Source organism: Oncorhynchus kisutch, linkage group LG1 (assembly GCF_002021735.2).
Source record: "Oncorhynchus kisutch isolate 150728-3 linkage group LG1, Okis_V2, whole genome shotgun sequence".
NCBI lineage: Eukaryota > Metazoa > Chordata > Actinopteri > Salmoniformes > Salmonidae > Oncorhynchus > Oncorhynchus kisutch.
The window spans coordinates 53,052,232-53,073,271 of NC_034174.2; the positions used below are offsets into that span (position 1 = coordinate 53,052,232).

A 21,040-nucleotide genomic window follows, 5' to 3' on the forward strand; every position below is an offset into this window, starting at 1 on the left:
CTGAACATCGTAAACTCTTGGTTATCTTCACTAACCCTGGCTAACAAGTTGAATCAGCAATACAAAATTTGGTTTATTTATTTACTAATACCTAAACAATCACACAGAACTACATATACACAGGATGGGTCATACATTGATTACTAATTGTCATGAAAGAAAATGTCCCTAGCTGACGGAACAGATTTGACGGCTGGTTACACAAAAAAAGGGGGTTGGGGTTCGAATGAAAGCGCGGGAAGACTGAGGAACAAATCATTTGATCTCTGATTGGACCTTGTGAAGCTATGCTATTGTAATGACAGAATCTTATGCATTCTAAATAACCGCCCATTTGGAAAAGGAAAATGCAAGAAATATTTACTCTGTGCTGTGCTTCAATAGGTTGGTCATAGATGGAAGGCCATGTTACCCAACAGAGATCTCCCTTGTCCATTGAAGATTATGTCTTGTGGCAGAACGGATACGCTGTAGTACCGTCGTCGTGTGGTAGAACAGTACTTTGTCCGTCCTTTCCTAGCCCACGTTTACATCTGGTGCTGCTAACTCAACGGCTAGAAGGTATCACTTATTTTGTGAATAAGAGTTCAACGTTTAAACTAAGTTGCCATACTTTGAGCTCACGCTGAAGTTGGCTTAGTTCTGTAGTTTGATATTAGCCCTTTTAATGTATGGACCGTCGTCCTCGGGAACACATATGTTACATTTTCGTAAAGGGCTTATGTAGTAGGGAGAGAAGGGAGTGTTTCATAGTTCACATCCAATGTCGGCTCACACGGGCGGGGCCACTGAGTTGAGCCTAGTTCACTTATGAAAACCAATTCTCTCATTTAGAAGCTAAAATTACATTTCATCTGTTCACAAATAGTTTCATATTTAAACATTTAAATTGCACAACAGTTCCATGTGAATGTGATAACTATAATGTGTAGACTTTCCAAGATACAGTTCATGTCATCCTATCATCAATAATAATGTCTCAGATGACAACTGATCTGATATCATTTTCTTTAAGTACCAACGCATATTTTCAACTGGTTGGATTACCGAAATATGGTTCTGTTCGCCACCCTTTTGATGTTACCCGACTCTCTATGTTAACAAAGGGCTGTCCAAGAGTCACTCTCTAGGTTTGAGAGAGTGGAAAGGGGTAAAGGTATTTATGGGGGTCGTAAACCTCACCAACAAGCCAACGTCATGACACCAGTTTAATTTAAGGACCAAAAGATGGACAGCTGTGCCATATAGATTGCAAACTAGTTGGGAAGAGATTTTTGATGTACCGATTCCATGGCACATGGTTTATTAATTGACACAATTTTCCATGTATTATAACCTACTGCAGGCCCAAAACCTATGGGTTTAATCTTCTGAACTTATGATTATATTGAAGATCGAAGCCACCGCTTAATGAGTTCCGAGAGCCGATCTGTTATCCAACTATTATTATTATTGAATGACAGAGCATGGGGACTGGTCTTGATAAATCAATCAGATTTCTATTTTGGAATATAAGGATTATTTTGCTCTTCACTTGCAGTCACCTACTAGCTTAGGCCTACAGTACTCTCGACCTGTCTCGTTGTACAGCGCCATATTTTCTTAACTGAAACCTTTTAATTAAATCGCTTTAGCCGTGATTGTAAAATGAATCGGCTGATGCATTGGTCCAGAGCCAGGAGAGTCACCTGTGAGCTCTGGAACGCCACCTTTTTTTTGTGTGATTTATTACAAAATGGTAATTTAATAGCTCGGCTACTGTAGGTGCTGCACTTCCCCCAGCTCCACGACCACGGGTAGGTAAAACCTAGCTGAGATGATCAATGTATTTGTTGCATTATTGTATCGTAATTTTCTCAAGCCAAAACGTCTTGATGGGCATCACCAGTTCATCTTTCCTTGTAGGCTTTGCAGAGTTACGGATGAATGTTTTCACTTGATGTCAAACAAGTTCGATCAGGTTTAAATTAGGAGACCTACATGTAGAGATGTTATACTGTAGGCCTACCGTAGGCGACATGAGTCTCACTAATGTTGAATAATGTGCTGTTAAGTGTTGTAGGTATTTTATTTATTTTTTATTTAACCTTTTATTTTACTACATAAAGGTCTACTTACTCTGCTGGTGTCTTGACCTAGTTTATGCCCTCATTTGCAATGCAAATCCGGGCGGAAATGTGTTTTGGGCCATTGTCTGCATTTGGTCCATGCCTGGGCCTGCTGCACACAAAGCTCTTTGTTTGTCAGACAAATCATTGCGTCGAAACTACAGAACAAAACAAGAGAACACGCATGTTTACTGTTCTGGGGAGAAAAAAATATATAAAATCTCTTCAACTGTCTTCTGACTGTGATTAGAGCGATGTTGATTGCCTTTGCCGGGGCTCATCGTCTTCAACCATCATTGAGTCCATCTTACGGAGTCCACCAAATGCATTGTTTTCTAACCATTTCTGGATGGATCCATAACGAATTACCATGGGAATAAATATCACTGAATGACAGAAATATTGGAATAAATTGGGCTAATGAAGGCAACATTGTTTCTTACTGGAACACCCAAAGTCATCCAATTGTTATAATAGGATTTGAAGAAAGATCAGGGAGGTGACAATGAACCTGATGGTCACTCTGACATACCTTCAGAGTTCCTCTGTGGAGATGGGAGAACCTTCCAGAAAGACAAGCATCTCTGCAACACTCCACAAATCAAGCCTTTATGGTAGCGTGGCCAGACGGAAGCCACTCCTCATTAAAAGGCACATAACAGCTTGGAGTTTGCCAAAATGCACCTAAAAACAAGATTCTGTTGTCTGATGAAACCAAGATTGAACTCTTTGGCCTGATTGCCAAGCGTCATATCTGGAGGAAACCTGGCATCATCCCTATGGTGAAGCATGGTGGCAAAATCGTGGTGGCAGCATCATGCTGTGGGGATGATCCTGCCAGATCCTTGATGAAAATCTGCTCCAGAGCACTCAGGACCTAAGACTGGCACGAAGGTTCACCTTCCAGCAGGACAAAGACCCAAAGTCTGGCCCGGACTTGAACCCGATCAAACATCTCTGGAGAGACCTGAAAATAGCTGTGCAGCAATGTTCCCCATTCAACCTGACCAGAGCTTGAGAGGATCTGCATAGGAAAATGGGAGAAACTCCCCAAATACAGGTGTGCCAAGTTTGTAGCGTCATACCCAAAAAGACTCGAGGCTGTAATCGCTGCTGAAGGTGCTTCAACAAAGTACTGAGTAAAGGGTCTGATTACTTATGTAATTTCAGTTTTTTATTTGTAATACATTTTTAACATAAAAAAAAAACTTTTTGTTTTGTCATTATGGGGTATTGTGTGTAGATTGATACGGGTGAAAAAACATTTGAATATAAATGTTTGAATAATTCTGTAACGTAACAAAATGTGGAAAAATTCAAGGTATCTGAATGCTTTGAGAATGCATTGTATATCACTAGTAGTACATTTACTCTTAATTCCTAATCTACACTTTCTTGCTTTGGTTACGTAATTGCTTTTAATGCATTAAATATTATTATTCCAGTCTTCCTGTTATCATTGTTGGAGTGGACACATTGTTTGCACAGTGTACAACCTATGCTACACTTGTGAGAAACGACTTTGTCAATTCAGTCATTGTCTTTTTCTTTGGAGCGCTCCTGTCAATGTTGACTAATGACGCACACACATAAAGTAGGCCTATAGGCCACCTGGCCTGCTCACAAATGTAAGCATACGTCTTGATTTACCCAGTTTATCAATAGAGATTTACCATTAAAATAAATTACTACCATTATGTTGTTTTTGTAGTTGGATTGGTAAAAGAAAAAAATCACATTGATTTGCATGATTTTATTCATTAATGCATACATTCTAATGTCAAATGTAATATTAATCTCAAAGGATCTGTCTGGATCAAGTGCCATTCTGTGATTTTGGCTAATGCCTTTGCCTTGGTATTGAGTATCGTGATACTAAACCTGGTGTCGAAGTCAAAATTATGGTATCGTGACAACACTATTGTCTCTTCCTTGTGTACTGTTGTATAATCTACGTGCAGTGTTTAAACCCTAACTAAATATACTTTTCCCTCTACACAGAATTCTCACACCTTTCAGTAAGCTAATTTTCCGGGTATGGAGTCATCAGACGCTGAAAGCCGACATCTTATTGGGAATGGCTACATTGGAGATCAGCGAAACCCTAAAGTCCAATGATATGAAACGTGAGTTAATTCTCTTTTCCCTATAAGGCACAGAGCAGGTAGTATGAAATGTGATGATCTGAAATCTCTGACTCTTTGATACTGGAAAAGCGTGATGCATTGGGACGTAAGATATACGGCAGCAAAAGGTGGCGCTACAAAGTATTAACTTAAGGGGGCTGAATAATTTTGCACGCCCAATTTTTCAGTTTTTGATTTGTTAAAAAAGTTTGAAATATCCAATAAATGTCGTTCCACTATGATTGTGTGCCACTTGTTGTTGATTCTTCACAAAAAAATACAGTTTTATATCTTTATGTTTGAAGCCTGAAATGTGGCAAAAGGTCGCAAAGTTCAAGGGGGCCGAATACTTTCGCAAGGCACTGTATGTGTGGCGTGCATGCCATATCTCTCAACTCTCCTCTCCTGTGTGTCAGTCTCTGAGGTGGTGCACACCCTGCAGCTGTGTTCAGACCGAGACCACACTGACGTGGTGGGGGACCTGTCAGTCTGTCTGGACGGCATGCAGGTGGACCCAGAGACATTCACCTCTGCAGAGAGGGACCATGGTGAGGGTCATGTGATTTTAAAAGGGATTGTTCACCTGAATAACCAAATTACGTATTGATTTATTGTGCATAAATGCTAATATACACTACCGGTCAGAAGTTTTAGAACACCTACTCATTCAAGGGATGTTCTTTATTTTTACTATTTTCTACATTTTAGAATAATAGTGAAGACGTCAACTTTGAAATAACACATATAGAATCATGTAGTAACCCAAAATCATGTAGTAACCCAAATGCCAAGAGTGTGCAAAGCTGTCATCATGGCAAAGGGTGGTATTTGAAGAATGTCAAATATAACATATATTTTGATTTAACAGTTTGTTTTTTGGTTACTACATGATTCCATATGTGTTATTCCATAGTTTTGATGTGTTCACTATTATTCTACAATGTAGAAAATAGTAAAAATAAAGAAAAACCCTTCAATAAGTAGGTGTTCTAAAACTTTTGACCGGTAGTGTAGGTAACATTGACTTGCATTGGACTTGTGCCACATGCTAAAAAGTTAGCATTTGAAACAGCGGCCTGATCAAAGCATGGATTGCTGTCATACTTTGTCAATGGACAGCTTATATGGAAAGGAAACCAGTATGTAATTTGGGTGAACTATCCCTTTTAATATGTTTCCCTGGATAGAATGGGATCAATTCTCCCCTCAGAATTGTATTCTTTGTTTTGATTTTTAATAACATTTCAACAGTTGCTGTTCCAAACGGGGAGGTGAGACAGAACAGAGATAGTGTCAACAGGTATTGTGTTTTTATACTTCTAAAATATTTTCTAACAATTGTTTTATGTCTTCTGTAAGTTCAAGTGAACAAACCTACTTTTGACAATTTTTGGAAATGTCCTTAAGGTATTGAGTCAGCAAAATACTGTTTTGTAATATTACTCAGTCAAAGTAGCATATCTTCCCAATGTGAATACTAGATATGGGCACCGATATGGAAAATCTACAGTGGGGCAAAAAAGTATTTAGTCAGCCACCAATTGAGCAAGTTCTCCCACTTAAAAAGATGAGAGAGGCCTGTAATGTTCATCATAGGTACACTTCAACTATGACAGACAAAATGAGAGAAAAAAATCCAGAAAATCACATTGTAGGATTTTCAATGAATTTATTTGCAAATTATGGTGGAAATAAGTATTTGGTCACCTACAAACAGAGGAGCCTCTTCTTTAAGAGGCTCCTCTGTCCTCCACTCGTTACCTGTATTAATGGCACCTGTTTGAACTTGTTATCAGTATAAAAGAAACCTGTCCACAACCTCAAACAGTCACACTCCAAACTCCACTATGGCCAAGACCTTACATTACAGCCAAAACATCAAAGAAGAAGTATATGTTGAAAAAGGACTAGGAGCCATTGGCTATGTTACTTTTGTTTATATTTTTTGATTTTTAGTGATAACATACCACCCAGATCCAGCAGGGACACGTCCCCCTCCAGTGACTCCACAGAGGACTGGGTCATCGTCCCCAACGGCCACACGGTCAACAGCATGGGTTCTCCTGCCCCATCCCCAGGGGGCTCCAAGTCCACACGTCCCCCCAGACCTGCCCGGCCTCCCCCACCCACCCCCCGCAGACCAGCCGCATCCCCAGGTGGGCACCACACAAAAAAATACTGTAGAAATACCATAGTATTGCCCTAGATATATATGGTAGAAATACCACAGCAATACCATAGCCATACTATAGAAATACTATAGAAAAAGTAAAACCATAGTAATACAATAGATAAACATAGAATTCTCTGACAGAACTATTGAAAGATATTCCTTTCATGTGTTGACATGCTAATGCCATTTATTGCGTTCTCATGTCATGAAACTATCATGGTTTCATGCCATTTGCTATTCATGCCATTTTGTGAAATTGAAAGAAATAAGTGCTGGCCAGATACGGTATTCAACACAGATATGCATTCTAGTAACCTTTTAGCCTTATTTACTAGATTCTCATCGGCATCTCCTACTAGCGACCACAGCTAACATTCTCTCCTCCGTCCAGCCTCCTCCAGCAGCTCTACCCATAGCGAGGTGAGTGAGCCCCCGGCTTCATATGGCTCGTCCCTGGCCTCAGCCAGCGGGGCCTCCTCAGACCCCGCTCAGGAGAACGGAGCAGCACCCACACAGGCAGCCAGCGCCCCCCCAGCCATCGGGGCACCAGCCGGTGCACCCCCATCTGGTGGGCCCCCCCGAGTCATCCCTAACGGCCCACTGCCTCCAGGGTAAGGGGACTCATAGATGCCTAACCAGATGTTATAATGAGAAAGTACAAAAAGAACAAAACAAAAAAAGCCCTGACCAGCTACGTCTATAGAAAATGTGCGCGTGCGTTCGTGTCTGTAGAGTCATTACTTCGTTTTAATGCACATATTCACCAACCAAGCTATTGCATATGTCAGGAGTTGACTGTATTTCCTATATAGCCTATTGTATGTTTTGTGCAATATATCCTTACGCTGTGTACCTGCATCATGTAAGAGATTTGGGCTTTATCACATCCGGATGCGATTGGGAGTCCCATAGGGCGGCACACAATTTGCCCAGCGTCGTCCGGGTTTGGCTGGGGTAGGCCGTCATTTTAAACAAAAATTAGTTCTTAACGGGCTTGCCTAGTTAAATAAAGGTTAAATAAATGTTTAACGCCACGTTGGTTATGAATAACGGTTGACACTTCATTTTGATATTTCAAACAACCTCTCAACCGCCAGTAGATGGGACTTGAGAGATTTCTCACTCATTTGACAGTCAGTAGAAAAAATAATAGATTTACTGTAGTCAGCGTTAATATGTTACATTAGCGCAGGTATCCCTATTGTGTAATGCATAACGTGGTAGTTACATGTAATAAGTATAAGTAGTAAAATATACGTCAGTTGCTAGTAATAATATTCTTTGAAATTTCAATGAATGTGAAACCACATTTTTGCTATGCTTTTTATGAGGAACTTAACATTCCTTTAGGTATTACGATTACATTTGTGCAAGCCTGTTGCTCGTCAAATGTAGTTGCTGACTGTTCTGTGTGTTTTTTGTATGAAGCTGGGAGCAGAGGGTGGACCAGAATGGCCGCATGTATTTCGTGGATCACATTGAGAAGAGGACGACATGGGACCGACCAGACTCTCTCCCCTCTGGGTAACTAACGCTTAAGAAACAAATACTTTATTCATCAAATCCTTATTTCATTTTTAATATACTATTTGTTTGGCTTCCATACGGCAGTAGTGTATAACTGAGCCTACTCTTTGAAAAGTAACCAATGTATTTTGGATTACAGTAACTAATGTGTATGTTACACTGTATTAAAAAAAGTGAGAAAGTACAATGATGAATAATTTTAGTTAAATTAGTTTCAGTAGAGCACCTGCACAAAGAGGACACGACTACTAGTTTGACATGATGTGGCACTAGGAATGTTGCATAGTACCAGTTCTAGCTCAGTTGTAATGCTAAATTCCCTCTTTAGAGGAATATCAGCCCTGTTGTAATAATTTAGAAATACCTTCCCTACTTGTTTCTTTGAGGTAAGTTTTGACCGACTGCCTTTGAATGTCTTGGTACCGACTGGAGAGCTCTCCTTTGTCTACACCCATTCAGCATCGTTCACACCCTCTTAAGCTTTAGCTCCACCAATCTCTTTAAGGGTTGATCTGAGCTTTCTGTCCTAACAGCAGTCAAGCACCCAAGTTTACTGGCTAACAGTTATTTTATTTACAGTCATTTTATTAAAATGGAAACTTGCATAGTGGAGTATTTTGTTTAGACATGTAGCTAGCTAGTGAAACAATGAACCATATTCACAACTCATAATGTTACTATGAATGTGCATGAATGTGCAGGTAGCTAACCAACCAAGTGCAATGTTAGCTAGCTAACATTAGGCTATAACTAGCCAAGCAAATGGCTCTTGAGATCCGAATAATAAGATCGTACATGTAACGTTCGCTAGCGTACCAGTTAGCAAGCTAGCTAACAGTACACTTTAACTTGAAATCAAAACGACTTTGTAAAAATTTGAATCATGTAATATCTGAAAATGTAGCTGACTAGGCGATCTTACCCATATGCATCACGTGACAAACTTTATTTGTCACGTGCTGAATACAACAAGACCTTACTGTTAAATGCTTACTTACAAGCCCTTAACCAACAGTGCAGTTCAAGAAGAAGAAAATATTTACCAAGTAAAATATAATATAGAGTAACACAATAAAATAACAATAAGAGGTTATATACAGCAGGTAGCGGTACCTAGTCAGTGTGCGTCGGTACAGGTTAGTTGAGGTAATTTGTACATGTAGGTAGGGGTGAAGTGACTATGCATATATAATAAACAGCAAGTAGCAGCATTGTCCAAAGCAAATGGGGGGGGGGGGGGGGGGGGGTGTTCAATGTAAACAGTCCGGATGGCCATTTGATTAATTGTTCAGCAGTCTTATGGCTTGGGGGTTCCTCCTTTAAAAGTTGCGAGCTTACGCTGCGGGACTACCATTTAATACGGTACCCTGCGTCACCACTTCATTGCTCCAGACCAGCACAAGGGGGAGTTAGAGCACTGATTATGCAATTGGCTCCTACTGTGTCTCTAACTGAATGGGCAACATAAACCTAAGTAGAAACTGTTACACTAAGGTTTTATTTTATTTTGTTTATTTTGTGTTTGTTGGATTTTTTTACTCTTACTGTAGTACTGTAGGCCTATCCTGACCGGTCACGTTGTACAGTGCCTGAGTGGCGCAACGGTCTAAGAGTGCAAGCTGTGTTGCTACAGATGCTGGTGCCGGCCTCGAATGGGAGACCCATGAGATGACTATGTTTTTGTTTTTTCTCCCTCTAAAAACAGAAATAAATAATTCTAAATAACAAATGGGCTTTGTTTACAAATTAGTAACAATGTCTCATCCCATGTTCAAGAATGTCCTTTTTCTCAGTCATTTTACATTATTTGAAAATAAAATAATCTCAAATATTTAAGGGACATTGCACTAATAATGGCGCTGACTAGGGAAATGTTACCGCTGTTCTTATTGCCAGTCTGCACGTTCAAACTAAAACAATGTAACTAATAATGGCATCTTTATGCTTTCATTCATAAAATAATGATAAAAATACTCTTTCAAAATGCCGATGTTTATTTAGTTATGGATCCATTGCGAATTACTATGGGAATAAATATCACAATTACAGAAATATCCTCTTTGTAGTTATTTGCAGAGAGTCATGTTATATGTTTTGATACACTGTAGGCCTACCATAGACATGTTGAGTAATATGCTGTTAAAAGTGGTGTAGGTTTTATTTATTTAAAGAGCATATTGAAGTTAGAAGTAATAGCCTGCAACTATTTTATCACCGTTTCGCACTGCTCTGAGGCGAGCATTGGGACTGGTCTTGATGAATCAATGAGATTTTTATTTTCACTGAATCTTTGTTTGGGTATTGGTTAGACTAGAATTTGAATATTAAGGTGTAGAAATGTTATGCTCTTAGTGTAACCTTTATTTAGTTAGGCAAGTCAGTTAATTAAGAACAAATTCTTATTTACAAGGACAGCCTACACCTTCCTCCCCATCGGGGAATTGAACCCCGGTCTCCTGCAGGACACTGGATTCTTTAGCTAAATAGCCCAGTTCTGTGCTCCTGACCGTCACGTTGTACATCTCCATATTTTCCGTTCCATCCTTACGGAAACCCAGAGGGTTTTTTGATTTCCTTGGAATAGAAACACCATAATATTAATCAAATGAATCCCAAACTCTAAAAGTAATTGGAAAGGTAGATACAAATGATTTGTGATCTTGTGGTTACAATAAAAAACTTAAACAAGATGCTGTGTTTTTATTTACAGTAGTGATGGATAGCTGGTGACATTTTGAAACAGGTTTTCAAACACTTGTATCCTATTAGCAGGACAATAGACTCTTTATAGCCCGGCTACTGTAGGTGTGAACATCCTCCTACCTGCAATGTATCTGATGCATAAGTGTTACATTTCTAACGCAAAACAGCAGTACAGTATTTCTTCATCAACCTCTTTTCTGCTATCGTTAATCAAATGAGAAATACTCTTTCAAAATGCAGATGTTTATGTAGTTATGGATCCATTATAAATGACTGAATAAATATAAGTGAATTACAGAAATATTGGAACAAAGTTGTCTAATGAAGGTAAGCAAATTGTTGCTTACTGGAAAATACTTGTTCAAACACACGGTCATGTTGTACAGCGCCATTATGGCTATTGTTAGGGATATATTTAGGCCTTTCTGCGCACCATTGGCCCAGCGTTTCTCTCCCTCTAAAAACAGAAATGAATGTTTTGGCCCTTATTGAGGTTACAATCGCTCTCTTGTTTATTTGAAAATGAAATAACTTAAAATATCGTTATATATTATCAAGTTGATGACACAGTCATATAGCAGCACCTACATAAAGCTGAGTGACTCACTCATTCATGGCGTTGGATCAAAATAAATAAGTAACAATGTTCTTTCTGATTAGTCTTTTAATAAAGAAATGGTTTGGTTATCCTGACCTGGACACCATGTACAGTATTATAATAGCCCATTATGGGCCATTAGCAGGACAATATACCTTTACCAACACCTCTCTGTATTTTGATACTTTGTTGATGGGATCTCCTGAGTGGATGGGGGCTCTCACAGTGCAAAATGAGTTGCTACAAATGCAGGTGTGAGACCCATAAGGTGGGTTTTGGTTTTAATTTAGAATCCTGCAATCATCTTTATGTAATTATTGGCGGCGAGTTCTTATTTACAAGGACAGCCTACTCCTTCCTCCCCGTCGGGGAATAGAACCCCGGTCTCCCACGTACCCGCATTCTCTAGTACAGCCATTATTGAAGGTACTTCAGGTCCGAAAGTCTGGACAGGGCCTGCTCTCCCTTATTTAAGGAATTAGGCACTTTCCCATGTTTACTACAGTATGTGTTGTAGGTTATATTTACTTGTCAGACTGCACAGTAGCCTAATAAACAAATGCAGGTGGCTTATATCTTCTAAATGCTTTATTATCCAAACGTGAAAGCATATACGATACAGTACTGCATTTCTTCATCAGCATCTTCATGCTTTCGTTAATAAAATAATGATAAAAACACTCTTTCAAAATGCAGATGTTGATTTAGTTATGGATCCATAACTAATTACTATGGGAATAAATAGCACTGAATTGCAGAAATATTGGAACAAAGTTGTCTAATGAAGGCAAACAAATTGTTGCTTACTGGAAAATACTCTTTCAAACACATGGTCACGTTGTACTGCGCCATTATTGCTATTAGCAAAATATCGTTATATATCACCTTCCCACTGTGGACATCTATTTCAGCATCGTTTCGTGCTGCTCTGAGGCAAGCATGGAGAAACGCAAATGTTCAATTATATTCCTTGATATTCTGTACAGTTGACGTCGGAAGTTTACATACACTTAGGTTGGAGTCATTAACTCGTTTTTCAATCACTCCACACATTTCTTGTTAACAAACTATAGTTTTGGTAAGTCGGTTAGGACATCTACAATTTTTCCAACAATTGTTTACAGACAGATTATTTCACTCATAATTCACTGCATCACAATTCCAGTGGGTCAGAAGTTTACATACACTAAGTTGACTGTGCCTTTAAACAGCTTTTTGATGTCATGGTTTAGGCCAATTGACATAATTTGAGTCAGTTGGAGGTCTACCTGTGGATGTATTTCAAGGCCTACCTTCAAACTCAGTGCCTCTTTGCTTACCATCATGGGAAAATCAAAAGGAATCAGCCAAGACCCCAGGAAATAAATTGTAGACCTCCACAAGTCTGGTTCATCCTTGGGAGCAATTTCCAAACGCCTGAAGGTACCATGTACAAACAATACTACATAAGTATAATGGGACCACGCAGCCGTCATACCGCTCAGGAAGGTGCTGAAGATGCTGGAGGAAACAGGGTGGAGGAAACCGGTACAGAAGTATCTATAGCCACAGTAAAACAAGTCCTACATCGGCATAACCTGAAAGGCCACTTAGCAAGGAAGAAGCCACTGCTCCAAAACCGCCATAAAAAAGCCAGACTACGGTTTGCAACTGCACATGTGGACAAAGATTGTACTTTTTGGAGAAACGTCTTCTGGTCTGATGAAACAAATATAGAGCTGTTTGGCCATAATGACCTTTTGTTATGTTTGGAGGAAAAAGAGGGATGCTTGCAAGCTGAAGAACACCATCCCAACCGTGAAGCATGGGGGTGGCAACATCATGTTGTGGGGGTGCTTTGTTGCAGGAGGGGAAATTATGTGGATATATTGAAGCAACATCTCAAGACATCAGTCAGGAAATTAAAGCTTGGTCACAAATGGGTCTACGAAATGGACAATGACCCCAAGCATACTTCCAAAGTTGTGGCAAAATGGCTTAAGGACAACAAAGTCAAGGTATTGGAGTGGCCATCACAAAGCCCTGACCTCAATCCTATAGAAAATGTGTGGGCATAACTGAAAAAGTGTGTGCAAGCAAGGAGGCCTACACACCTGACTCAGTTACACCAGTTCTGTCAGGAGGAATGGGCCAAAATTCACCCAACTTATTGTAGGAATCTTGTGGAAGGCTACCCGAAATGTTTGACCCAAGTTAAGCAATTTAAAGGCAATGCTACCAAATACTAATTGAGTGTTCTGACCCACTGGGAATGTGATAAAAGAAATGCAAGCTGAAATATATAATTTTCTCAACTATTATTCTGACATTTCACATTCTTAAAATATAGTGGTGATCCTAACTGACCTAAAACAGGGAATTATTGCTTGGATTAAATGTCAGGAATTGTGAAACTGAGTTCAAATATATTTGGCTAAGGTGTATGTAAACTTCTGTCTTCAACTGTATGTGTTGACTGAATATAAGCAAGTGATGTCTGCTTAATAATCAAGTTAGGTTTCTCCAGAAATAAATAATTATAAATAACGAACTGGAATGATTTAGAAATTAGTGAGAATGTCTCACCCCATGTTCGAGAATGGCTTTTTTCTCACTCTCTAGCTTAAATGAAAACGAGATCTCCAAATATCGTTACTTTTTAAACAAAGCGATTTATTAATAAACTTTGAATTATATGGAAGCCCCTTAGATATTTTCACAGGTCCTAACAGAAAATGACCCTTAGATATTCATTTAGAGTCCTCCAATCCTCTAAATGTTATTATTGGGTGAGAGTCACGTCATTGATTAGATATTAGATATACTTTAGGCCTACCATAGGTGAAATTAGTATTTGTTACACTACAATTAGGCTGTGGAAATGTTATGCCCCTTAGATATTAATTTAGAATTCTCCAATCCTCTTATGCTGTAACATACTCCCAACCACCACGCAATATTTTCCATTCCATCCTCATGGAAACCCAGAGTTTTTCGGGATAGAAACACCATAATATTAATCAACTTAATTAAGCCAAATTTCTTCAATTCTAATCCCATCTACTATGTTATTACAAAAAAGGTTTTACATTTTCTAGTTATGCCAATATGGGAGACTATCAAATGCTTCTCAAAGTTGGCCTCTGGTGTTCAAACTAGCACTAACTTGCATTAATGTAAAAAATGGCAGCCCGCACGCAGGGTTTGCTGCAGTATGACACAACTTTGAAAGGAGGAACCGCTGTAGAAGCTATTAAGGAGCCTTTTGAACCTTGACTTGGTGCTCCGGTACTACTTGCCATGCGGTAGCAGAGAAAACAGTCTATGACTTGGGTGACTGGTGTCTCTGACAATTTTATGGGCTTTCCTCTGACACTGCCTATTATATAGATCCTAGATGGCAGGAAGCTTGGCCCCAGTGATGTACTGGGCTGTATGCACTACCCTCTGTAGCGCCTTACGATCAGATGCAGAGCAGTTGCCAGACCAGACGGTGATGCAACCAGTCATGATGCGCTCGATGGTGCAGCTGTAGAAGTCTCATAAGGGGGAAAAGGTTTTGTTGAGCCCTCTTCATGACTGTCTTGGTGTCTTTGGGTCATGATAGTTCGTTGAAGTGGACACCAAGGAACTTGAAACTCTTGACCCGCTCCACTCCAGCGCTGTTGATGTTAAAGGTGGCCTGTTTTTCCTGTAGTCCACAATCAGCTCCTTTGTCTTGCTCACATTGAGGGGGAGGTATTGCACGTTTACATATTGCACGTTTACTTTCTTCTCCAACACTGTGTTTTTGCATTATTTAAACCAAATTGAACATGTTTCATTATTTATTTGAGACTAAATTGATTTTTATTTGTTTTATATTAATTTAAAATAATAGTGTTCATTCAGTATTGTTGTAATTGTCATTACAAATATATATAAAATCGTCCAATTAATCGGTATTGGCTTTTTTTGGTCCTCCAATAATCAGTATCGGTTTCAGCGTTGAAAAATCCTGATCGTTCGACCTTTATCTACGTACGGTCACTGTGGGGAGGACATCGTCGATGCACTTATTGATGAAGTCGGTGACTGAGGTGGTATACTCCTCAATGCCATTGGATGAAACACGGAACATATTCCAGTCTGTGCTAGCATAACAGTCCTGTAGCGTAGCATTTGTGTCGTCTGACCACTTCCGTATTGAGCGAGTCACCGGTACTTCCTGCCTTAGTTTTTGCTTGTAAGCAGGAATGAGGAGGATAGAATTATAGTCAGATTTGCCAAATGGAGGGCGGGGGAGAGCTTTGTATGCATCTCTGTGTGTGGAGTAAAGGTGATCTAGAGTTAAATTTTTATTTTATTTTTTTATTACCTCTTGTTGACATGCTGATAAAAATTTGGTCAAACTGATTTAAGTGTGTCTGCATTCAAGTCCCCGGCCACTAAGAGCGCCGCTTCTGGATGGTTGGACGCTTCTCCCCGTCACGGATGCCATGGTTGCCCTTAGTTTGAAGATGTAATCTGGAGACAATGTTTTCTCCATCTCCTTAGCTATCATACTCTAATTCTACTGATTTCAAAACTCTGTCCTCCAGAAAATGGAGAGCAACCCCCTGTATATAACCTTTTTATTTTTATGTAAATGTGTTACTTTTTGATTGATTAGATAAATAAATAAAAAGTTGTTTTATTTAATAAATATTTTATTAACTCTCGAACTACATTGTTGGTTAAGGGCTTGTAAGTAAGCATTTCACAGTAAGGTCTACACCTGTTGTATTCAGTGCATGTGACAAATAAAATTTGATTTGATTTATACAGTTGTACTAAGCTATATATATATATATATATATATATATATATATATATATATATATATTTTTTATTTTTTATTTTTTTAAAAAAAGCTGTGTTAGGTTTACCTACACACAATAACAAGCTCAAATAGACAGAAGTGTACTATATAGCAGACCAATCTGAAATCATCTCGGCATGTCCAGCCCACAGAAAAAGGAAGGTTGCTTCCTTGTTCTGCGACTAAACCAACTAAGCTCAGAATTTGAACAATTTAATTCGTATTTACAGATGGCATACGCGTTTGTCTATTAAGGCACATGAAATGTCACATGCACCTGAAGGCATTTCTGCCCAAAAATGCATTTTGAATTTGTATATATTTTTTTACGTTCAAATGGCTCTCGTGTGTAGTAGTGACCCGCGACATACACCTAGTTTCCTGAAAAATGTTGTTCGGTTACAGCCTTATTCTAAAAATGTATTAAGTTATTTTTTTCCCCCTCATTAATCTACACACAATACCCCATAATAACAGAGCAAAAACAGGTTTTTAGATTTTTTATTTATTTTTTTAACAAAATAAAAAACATATTTACATAAGTACTCAATACTTTGTTGAAGCACCTTTGGCAGCGATTACAGCCTTGAGTATTCTTGGGTATGACTACAAGCTTTCCACACCTGTATTTGGGGACTTTCTCCCATTCTTCTCTGCTAATCCCCTCCAGCTCTGTCAGGTTGGATAGGGGTGTTGCTTCACAGCTATTTTCAGGTCTCACCAGAGATGTTTGATCGGGTTCAAGTCCGGGCTCCGACAGTGCCACTCAAAGACATTCAGACAATTGTCCTGAATCCACTCCTGTGTTGTCTTGGCTGTGTGCTTAGGGTCGTTGTCCTGTTGGAAGTTAACCCTTCGCCCCAGTCTGAGGTCCTGAGCACTCTGGAGCAGGTTTTCATCAAGGATCTCTCTGTACTTTGCTCCGTTCATCTTTCCCTCAACATGATGCTGCCGTCACCATGCTTCATCGTAGGGATGGTGCCAGGTTTCCTCCAAACATGACACTGCATTGAGGCCAAATAGTTAAATCTTGGTTTCATCAGACCAGAGAATCTTGTTTCTCATGGTCTGAGTGTCTTTAGGTGCCTTCTGGCAAACTCCATTGCGGCTGTCATGTGCCTTTTACTGAGGAGTGGCTTCCGTCTGGCCACTACCATAAAGACCTCATTGGTGGAGTGCTGCAGAGATGGTTGTCCTCCTGGAAGGGTTTTCCATCTCCACAGAGGAACTCTAGAGCTCAGTCAGAGTGACCATCAGGTTCTCGGTCACATCCCTGACCAAGGCCCTTCTCCCCCGATTGCTCAGTTTGGCTGGGTGGCCAGCTCTAGGTAGAGTCTTGGTGGTTCCAAACTTCTTCCATTTAAGAATGATGGAGGCCACTGTGTTCTTTTGGTGACCTTCAATGCTGCAGAAATGTTTTGGTACCCTTTCCCAGATCTGTGCCTCGACACAATCCTGTCTCGGATCTCTACGGACAATTCCTTCAACCTCATGGCTTAGTTTTTGCTCTGACATGCACTGTCAACTGTGGGACCTTAGATAGACAGGTGTTTATTTGCCAAATCATGTCCAATCAATTTAGTTTACCACAGGGGGACTCCAAGTTGTAGAAACTTCTCAAGGATGATCAATGGAAACAGGATGCACCTGAGCTCAATTTTGAGTCTCATAGCAAAGGGTCTGAGTACTTATGTAAATAAATATTTGTATTTATTTGCATTTTAGAATAAGGTTATAAAGTAACAAAGTGGAAAAATTCATGGCGTCTGAATACTTTCCGAAGGCACTGTGCGCTGAGTGTACCAAACATTATGAACACCTGCTCTTTCCACAATATAGACTGGGTAGGTGAATCCAGGTGAAATATATGATCCATTATTGATGTGACTTGTTAAATCCCCTTCAATCAGTGTGGACGAAGGGGAGACGATAGGTTAAAGAAGGATTTTTAAGCCTAGAGACAATTGAGACGTGTTGTATGTGTGCCATTGAGGGTGAATGGGCAAGATAAAATATTGAATTGCCTTTTAACGGGGTATGGTAGTAGGTGCCAGGTGATAGTAGGTGTCAAGAACTGTAACACTGCTGGGTTTTCATGCTCAACAGTTTCCTATGTGTCAAGAATGAGCCACCTCCCAAAAGACATCCAGCCAACTTGACACAACTGTGGGAACCGGGGTCAACGTGGGCCAGCATCCCTGTGGAATGCTTTCAACACCTTGTAGAGTCCATTCACCAACCAATTGAGGCTGATCTGATGCCAAAAGTGGCGGTGCAACTCAATATTAGGAAGGTGTTCTTAATGTTTTCTATACTTGGTGTATAAGTTAATGGATAGATGTAAGCAAGGTTACCACCCTATTACTTACACCAATCCAACCGTTTCAGATCTGTGATTACTTCAAGAAAGGTGGACTGGAAATGGATCCTTATTTCTGAACTATTCAAACAGGGCCTTCATTATTTTGCCGGCATTCAAAATTCACTCGCCTCTCCCCTCCTGTACCGTGTAGGTGGGAGCGGCGTGTGGACCCCATGGGCAGGGTGTACTTCGTGGACCACATCACCCGGACCACCACGTGGCAGCGCCCCACGCAGGAGTCTGTGCGCAACTATGAGGAGTGGCAGCACCAGCGCAGCCAGCTGCAGGGGGCCATGCAGCAGTTCAACCAGAGGTTCATTTTTGGGGTATGACACAGGCTACCTTGCAATACTCTATTCTTCCTCCCAAAGTGTGCACTTGTTCACTTCCCTGCACTGGCACAATCCTAAATTGTGGAGATCTGAGATTATTTGGAAGGTGGAAGCAATATGGTGAAACTTAGCCTTAGAATCTCCTAGCTTATCAAAGTGGCAAGTTGAAACTATTACCAAATTGCTTACACCTGTCAAATCATCTCAGATCTCAACAAGTGTATATGGTCTAGGGGTGGATTTGGGATTGGGCCACTGTCGTGACATGACCTTAATTAATCTCAGGACTGTTGTCTCTCACTAACTATGTTTAATTGTTACCCGGTTTTAAATTCATCGTGTAAAACAATTAAAATTTTGGGCACCATGGAAAAAGTTGTTTAAAGAGTTACAGTCTCCTGAATTAAACTCTAGAAGGTATAGATCTATTTATTTATTATCTAACAGTCAATTTATTAATCATCACCTCATCATATCATCATTCTGAACGTTGTATCCTCCTTGCATCTGCAAAAAACCCAGCCTTACATATGATTCAGCACTACACAAATTGGTTTATTTATTTATTATCTAACTAAATAATAAAGGATAAACACATACACGGTATAGATTATTGACTTGAAACTTAATACGAAGCAAACAGGTCCCTAGCAGACTGAAAGGTAGTTCGATGGATATTCATTCGGCGTGCTTGTAAGGCTCTGATTGTCCACGAGGTCACAATGTCCTCCTTAGTTGCCCATGGCTCCAAGACTTGTCATGTTGTCTTGAACAGAGCTACAGCATGGATTTTTAGGCCAGTCAGTCCTCTCTTAACAAAAACACTTTCATAATTGTTCATATGCCCAACGTATTGAATGAAAACTTTGTGCATATAGTGCGTATACTTTTCAAGTTACAGTATATCCTCATCATTTTTATGACATCACAAAATAACAGCCTATATGACATTTGTTTTCTGTAGATCATCTGACAATTCCCCACGTTCTTATGTTAGAAATATTGATCCAGTATTCACTTTTTAACGTGTTAGTTTCGGTGGGTGTCTGTTAACAAAGGACATTCCTTTCGCCAATACTGGAAGGGAAAATCGAGTCCTCTTATACTTACATATACGACAGGGTGTGAGTTGTCAACCCCCACACAGGTTCCCTCCCTTCTACTATTGTAAAGAAGCATTATTCAACACATGTACTGTAAACTCTTTCACCTCCTTGTTTCTCCACTATAGCTCCAGGATCAGCAAATAGCTGCAGCAAACAAAGAGTTTGACCCACTTGGGCCGCTGCCACATGGCTGGGGTAAGTGGCACATTCCACGACAATGCGTTTCAACTGTAACTTATGTCACTATGCTTGGAAAGTGCAGACAAAACATCAAAAGGTAAACATTGCCTAGAAATGCCTTGCCAATTTTGGAGGCAGCGTCATGTTTGCTAGCACAGGGCAGTGTTATAGCTAACTAACTATACATTGTTTTTGCCCCACCGTTTGGTTAGTTAGCAAGCTAGCTTCAATTACTTCCAGTTAGTTAGCAACTGCTCACACTTTCGCTTTACCCCCAAAATTGACGTGTCTCCAGTTGGGTTTATTTTGACAGATTAGTATTCAATTAACTTTCTAAGCATACACCTGCAATGGAAATCTATATGTGGTACGATGAGGGATTCTAAAGCTTACTCTATGCTTACCAGTTGACACAGTTTGCAGAAATGTTGTAAAGTTTTTGTTAGTGTTGGTGTTCGGCAGTTTTTTTTCCCCGGCTGTTCGAGTGCATAGTTTTTCTTGAGGTAAGCCGAAGTTCGGTAGTCAGACCCCTTTGTCTGTGAGTGGTCAACAGTAAGGATTCTTCAATTAAATGTTTGTTGTCATTCAACGAGAGGCGACTACTTTTTTAAAATTTTATTTTATTTTTTAGCTTAAGAAATATTTACCCAAACATCTTAGTTAGATCTAATATTGTGAGAATGAAGACCGCCTCAGCAAAAACTTCAATTGATAAATTTCTTCATTTATCTTAATTGCTTCTGGCTATTTTTAGGAAGTTTTACTGGGTATGTTATTGATACAGTGTCTCAAATAGGGTTGGGTGATATGGCAAAATATTATATCACGGTATTTTTAAAGAAAAAATGGACGGTATGACAATATTTTTATTTTTTGAATAATAAAAGTACTACATTTGCTTTATGAGTAGTGAGTGATCCTAGGGTGGTAACACATACATTCTAAGTGATATCAATGAGTCTTTGTCCATTCTGATTTGTTTTATACTGTTCAATTCAACTTCAAC

The 21,040-nt window shown here is 39.6% G+C and overlaps 1 protein-coding gene across 4 annotated transcripts in view; it reads left to right on the forward strand.

Annotated features, from left to right (window-relative positions):
- The window catches only part of LOC109891334 (E3 ubiquitin-protein ligase Itchy), a 58,892-nt gene that overhangs the window by 11,704 nt on the left and 26,148 nt on the right, over positions 1 to 21,040 (forward strand). For all 4 annotated transcript variants that reach the window (XM_020483796.2, XM_031827012.1, XM_031827008.1 and 1 more), the window contains 8 exons: positions 4,110 to 4,234; positions 4,651 to 4,782; positions 5,486 to 5,534; positions 6,191 to 6,390; positions 6,799 to 7,018; positions 7,836 to 7,931; positions 18,568 to 18,742; positions 19,980 to 20,049. In XM_020483796.2, coding sequence (XP_020339385.1) covers positions 4,110 to 4,234; positions 4,651 to 4,782; positions 5,486 to 5,534; positions 6,191 to 6,390; positions 6,799 to 7,018; positions 7,836 to 7,931; positions 18,568 to 18,742; positions 19,980 to 20,049 — 1,067 coding nt within the window. The remainder of the gene's footprint in view (positions 1 to 4,109; positions 4,235 to 4,650; positions 4,783 to 5,485; positions 5,535 to 6,190; positions 6,391 to 6,798; positions 7,019 to 7,835; positions 7,932 to 18,567; positions 18,743 to 19,979; positions 20,050 to 21,040) is intronic.